Source organism: Sciurus vulgaris (assembly GCF_902686455.1).
Source record: "Sciurus vulgaris genome assembly, chromosome: 4".
Lineage (NCBI taxonomy): Eukaryota > Metazoa > Chordata > Mammalia > Rodentia > Sciuridae > Sciurus > Sciurus vulgaris.
The window spans coordinates 157,438,197-157,444,263 of NC_136464.1; the positions used below are offsets into that span (position 1 = coordinate 157,438,197).

Below are 6,067 nucleotides of genomic sequence, written 5' to 3' on the forward strand. Positions count from 1 at the left end.
CTTCTAATTAGGCACCAAAAATTATTTATTTAAGACTTGAATCACCTACTACAGAAAGCCCCGACAAGTGCCCTCGGACCCCTCCATGCCATCTCAGAGCCTTCTGTGCAGAGTGGTGTCATTGCACTCACCGTGGTGTTTTTAGAATTGGCAGTGTCTCCTCCTGGTCTATATGTGTCTTCACATTGTTAGTGGCTTCTCAGGGCCTGGCACAAGGATGTCTCCATAGATGAATAGAGGAATTGAGGGAGTCCTAATTCCTAAACTGTAAAATCACCTCTTCATTAATGAGCAGGAACTTCCACAAGTTCCTGAGCAGGACCGGGCCTCAGTTTGGGGTTCCAAATGCAGGTCTGAAAGCTGCTAGACCATTTGGCCTCTGAGTTTGAGAGCTGAAGTCCTTGCTTTGAACTGCACTGTATAAACTTCACACAAGCTTATGGAAACCATTAGCTTAATCCAAGTAACATTGGAATTCGAGCTCAGGTTTTTGGCAGGAAAATACAAGTGTAAACCTTAGCTCTGTGTTCAGGTTTTTCTCTCTTAACCATAACTCTGATGTATGGCTTGTTTTGCTCCAGGACCTGGAAGACTGATTTGCCCAAAGGAATGTGCACCCTGGTGTCCCTCTCTGTGGAGCACGAGGAAGCCCCACTCATGGGTGGCGTGCGGGCTGTGGTGATGGATTCTCAGTACTTAATAGAACCGTGTGGTTCTGGAAAATCCAGACTGACCCACATCTGCAGGGTAGACCTGAAGTAAGTGGCAGCTCTAAGCATGGCAGGCTGGGTCTCAGGATTCTTCCTTACCTATGGCACATTCACCAGAGCCTTATTGTCAGCCTGATTTCTCATTTTACCCTACTGCTTTTCCTCATTGCCATTAGCAGACTTCGGTAGATGATTGCAGACTCCTCCTCTTTTTCCTAAAGTTCTAACACTTCTCCTCCAGCCCTTTGCTCTTTTTTATAGTTTCTAATTTATGTATTCACTTACTTCTCATTAGCGAGCAAAAATTATACATACTTACAGTGTACAGCATGATGTTTTTATATATGAATGTATTGCAGAATCACCAAAGCAAGCTATTCACTTATTTTTCCTCACGTATTTATTTTCTATGATGAGAACACCTAAAATCTACTCTCCGAGCAATTTTCAAGAACACAATGCATCATCATTCATGATAGTCAGCATGTTGTACAATTGATCTCTTGAACTTCTTACTCCATCTAACAGAAAGTTTGTCTCCTTTGATCAATGTCCATCTCCCTACCTTACTAAGCTTCTGGTATCCAACATTCTACCCTCTACTTCCAGCAGTTCCACATTTTTAGATTCTACATGTAATGAGAACATGCAGTATTTGCCATTCTGTGCCTGGCATGTTTCATTTAATGTAATGTCCTCCAGGTTCCTCCACATTGTCACAAATGACCAAATCCCCTTCTTTTTGAAGACTGAGTAGTATTCTATTGTTATGTATAGGCCACATATGCTTTATCTATTCATTCACCAGTGGGCACTTGGATTAAATCCAAATGTTGCTGTTCCCTGCGTTGTTTCTTTGAAAACAAAACTAACTTAAAACCAGTCCCTTCAGGGCACCCTGGATACTGAGCTAAGTTCTTGGTGTAAGAAAATATAAATTTAGTTTTTTGAGTAAATTCTAGATTCAGTGTGAATCTTCCCATTTTACCCCAAGGAGTTGGTTTAATTTATAAGCAGCTGATAGCAGAATGGGGTCCTCAGATCCTCAAGGCAGCAGCCCCAAGTTGTTCACAGGTATATTAGTGACCAGAGCCCAAGGACAGCACTGTCTACCCTACAAACTGCTGTGGTTTGGAAGAGACTTCCCGACTTCCTTTCTCATTTCTTTTCCTATAGAGGTCACTCTCCAGAATGGTACAGCCGAGGCTTTGGACATCTTTGTGCAGCAGAAGTTGCCAGGATTAGAAACTCTTTTCAGCCCCTCATGGCTGAGGGTCCAGAAACTAAAATCTGAGTTTTCCCCAGTGTGACATCAAACTCAGGGAACAGGAAGCTACAACGCGCGTTTGAGGCAAAGAGTGTGAGCGTGAGAGAGCAAGCAGGAGAGAGGCGCTGGTGGACGTGGTCAATACTTAAAAATGGAAACACTGCGAGGTTGGAATGTTGGAGATGCAAGAATTTTCTGAGAACTTTTTCAGCCCTCCTGGAGACGGCGACATCCCTACTAATATAATATTTTTTAAGAAATCAGAACGTTTATCTATGCTACTTAAAATTAAATGGATTATTCCTTATGCATTGCCTAATTTGCTATTTAAAGGCTTCTAAGAAGCATATTCTTAACTGTAAATAAATGTACATGTACCATATGTACATATACGTGTATATCTCTATCTTAATGTATATATGTAAAATATTGATTTTATATGTAATTGCCTGACTCGGTGAGTCCTTTCCTCACACAGCTCTTCCCAAGTTTCTCTGGCCCCAGTCCCTACTGTCCCTTAGCTAAGCAGAGCCTGCTGCTAACACCACGGTGTGAAATGTATCATCTGTCAGCCTTACTTGATGTCTAGCCAAAGATTAGCTAACCAAAGGAAAATAGCATTGAAAGGTTCTTAAGCATTTTGACAATTTGTTTCTGTAGTTCAAAAACTGAGAGTGGAGTGTTGGGATACAGCATGAGAAAGATTCCTTCCTCCTCTTTAAAGCAAAGCATTGGGTGAGAAGTCATTGCAAAGTCTAGATTTCAAGTAGCATCTGGCAGTTTTACTCAGTGCAGTATCAGATGGACAACAATGACTAAAACAAAACCAACACCCCACCCCCAAAAGGGCTGAGTATCATGCCTTTTCATATTCACAAAGAGAGACTCTGCCTTGTCTCAAGTTTTCATAGATACTTTCCATAATGTTATTAAATGTTCTTTTATTTGACCAGTGGCCCATGTGGCCATAGTTAATTGGCATTTCATTACCGGTGTATTGCACTGAATTTACTCTGCACACCTGACAAAGGGAGATAACAGTCATTCAAGAGTTTTGGACAGTCACAGCTTCAGGAAATTCATATTTTGCTATATGTGATGTTCTTAAAATATAATTCATTAAAATATTGCCATTTGAAAAGACAGGGTTTTAACTAACATAAGACCAAAACTATATTTTAATTAGTTTTAGAAAATATAAACAGATATATTAATTCTATGTTTCTTCATTAGCCAGTTCAAGCTACCTATGCATTTGATTCCACCTTATTTATTATTGTACAGACTAAGCAAATTAACTTTTCCTTATTCATTTGCAAATGGGTTTAAGTTGACTTTTTTTATTACTGTAATACAACTATAGACATAAAAATAACTTATTGTGCTTGGTTTTAAGGAGAGATTTTCTTTGGTTGTCTATGACAAAGACTGATACGATATAGCAACTGGTGTTGGAGAGGAAAATGACTGTTTTCAGGTGTTTTTTTTTGTATTATAAACATTTATGTAATATTTTCCCTTATAAGTGATGTGCAATTGTTTTTTGAAAGGAATAAAGAAGCTCTGAGTTTGGTATGATGCAAGGAAAATCATGCTAGGAATTTTTCATTCCCATGTCTACCTAAAATGGTTGCCAGAATTTAGCCCACAACTTACCATTTGGGCAAGTCTCGGTGAGCAAGACAAATATGCTTCTGCCTTGACATCCTAAATTTAATCATATATCCCAGATTACTTTTTATGCATCGACACGATCATTAATGAAGTTTAATCTAGCTGAACACTGGTCCTGCTCCAGAGCTGGGACACTATGTGTTTGGAAAATAGAATAGGCACACCAGGATGAATGACATCATATCAGACAAGGCAGTGCTACCTACTCCAACTCTAGCACACACAGGAGTCGTGCTAGAGGATCAGGTTTAAAATGCACACTCTGTTCAGGCAGTCTGGGGTGGGCCTGACACTCTGCATTTGTAATGAGCCTTAGAGATGCCCAGGAGTGGAGCCCCAAGGAAACTCTTTGAGGAAAAAGGACCTAGAGGATACTGAAAACATAATAAAAATAAATGTGATTGTATTTCTAACTCCCCCCTCTTCCGATTACTTGTCATTTTAGTTTCTATGCACATACTAATCATATCACCCCTGTATAACAACATGGTGCATCTTTAAAACAGAGGAAAAGAGGGGGGAAAAAAAGAAAAGAGATACATCAAGCTTGTTTGTCAAATACCACAGTATTTTATTCATTGTTTTCTTGCCAATGGAAATAAAATGATATTGCATTTAAATATCTTATTTATACCTCATGTATATTTTTACCTCAATTGTTGGTATCAATCATCAACTGTAAATAAATAATTGCCAAAGCAAATAAATTTATATACATTAAATATTTCCTATTTTCGATAAAATACATGTTGGTTTTCATGCTTCATCCTAAAAGTGGAAAACATGCTCCCATAGGAAGATTTCCTTCAAAGGGTATGCCATGAGCTTTACTCCTGGTGTTGGTCTGTGTCAATATCATCTCCAAAATACAAGGATGTTGTTATCAGCAGACATTCGCTGTCAGGTTAGACACGAACTAACTGGGGTTAAAGGCGTTAAAGTGATGGGTAGGGGTTATCACACACACACACACACACACACACACACACACACACACACACACACATAGATATAGACATATACGCATACATATACTTAAATCTGGAAGTTATAAAACATACTGATAGTGTATTTTCAAATATTTAGTGAACTCTTTACTACATATTATTTTTGTTGAGTAAAGACTTTATAAAATGATGGAAACTGCACCATTAAACCATGAAGAATGACTCTGAGCCTCCACCCTTGCATTCTTGGACTTGTGCCCTCTAGATTTTATTTCTAAAAAAACAACAAAGATAACCCTTGGTCAAGTATGCAGGCACCCCCAAACATTCTCAGCTATAGGCTTCAAAAGCCACAGCAGCCCCAAAGACCATATGGCCCCATAAAAGTTATCCCAACTCTGCTCTTTGTTCATCTCACATGTGCAAAGGAGGAATTCAATGTCCCCTGCTCTTCTTCTATGTGAAAGAACAAGAAAGTGGTGGTACAAATGTTTTCCTGGGAACATGGATGATATGAATCCAAACTTGATTCTAAACATTCCTGGTGTGATTCTTAAGTATGCAACTTCTACTTCCATCTTTTAATATTTGGTCATGGGAAAAACAACCATGAGACTTCTAGGGAAGATAGGGTAAAGGGATAAAATAGACCCCAGCCAGGTGGAATGTCACAAAAGCCAAGTCAATACATACTGATATCACAGAAGAAAAAAAAAAACAAACAAAAAACCTGTCATTGCAGCCTTGTACCAGTACAAAGCCATGAAGTTTGAATAACTAGCTGATACTTGTTAAGCAGAGTACATCCTTGTAGATTTTCTTCAAAACAGTGTGTACTTCCACCCTAATAAACCCAGCCATCAGGCCACCTCAGTGACTGCTAGCCACATCCTCCTTGTGCAGGCAAGATTTAAAATTCCAACGCTGTACTTCTCGAGCCAGATTACCCACAGGAGACACTTCATCATTCAGCACACATTCCTTCAACCCTGAACAGGAGCAGGACACTGCAGGCAGGGGTCCTGATTCTAAGGAGACATGGTGTGAAGTGGGAACACTGGCGATTCTCATTGTTCGTGGTAGTTCTGTTCTATAAAGTCTCTACAAAACCGAATTTAGTGCCAATGTTCCTAAGGGAAATACAGGGCTAGGTCCCTGTGAGCCTCTGGTCACAAGGCTTTGGTCAACCCATCAGTGTGTAAACGTTTCATTGTGTTTCTATATAAAGACACACACACACACGCACATACATGTATTTTAAATGAATTATCTGCAGTATTTCTTTATAATACAACCCTGGCCAAGAAGGGTTTAACATTTTCCTGACGCTGGGTAATGTGACCATAAATATCCTGGGTTTTCAGTCTCTCAAGAATGTTCTTTGGACTACACTTCTTAAAACCAGTTTTGTCATCTCATGAATCCACCAGTTTAGCTGCTTTTCTATAGCTTCATCACCCACCATAAAT

General features: G+C 39.4%; 1 protein-coding gene across 1 annotated transcript in view; it reads left to right on the top strand.

Moving 5' to 3' along the window:
* Window positions 1-4,273, top strand: part of STARD13 (StAR related lipid transfer domain containing 13) — a 415,422-nt gene extending 411,149 nt beyond the window's left edge. The window contains 2 exon segments of the mRNA XM_079137263.1: window positions 582-758; window positions 1,887-4,273. Of these exon segments, the coding sequence (XP_078993389.1) occupies window positions 582-758; window positions 1,887-2,004 (295 nt within the window). The 3' untranslated portion in view covers window positions 2,005-4,273.
* Window positions 4,274-6,067: the final 1,794 nt, after the last annotated feature.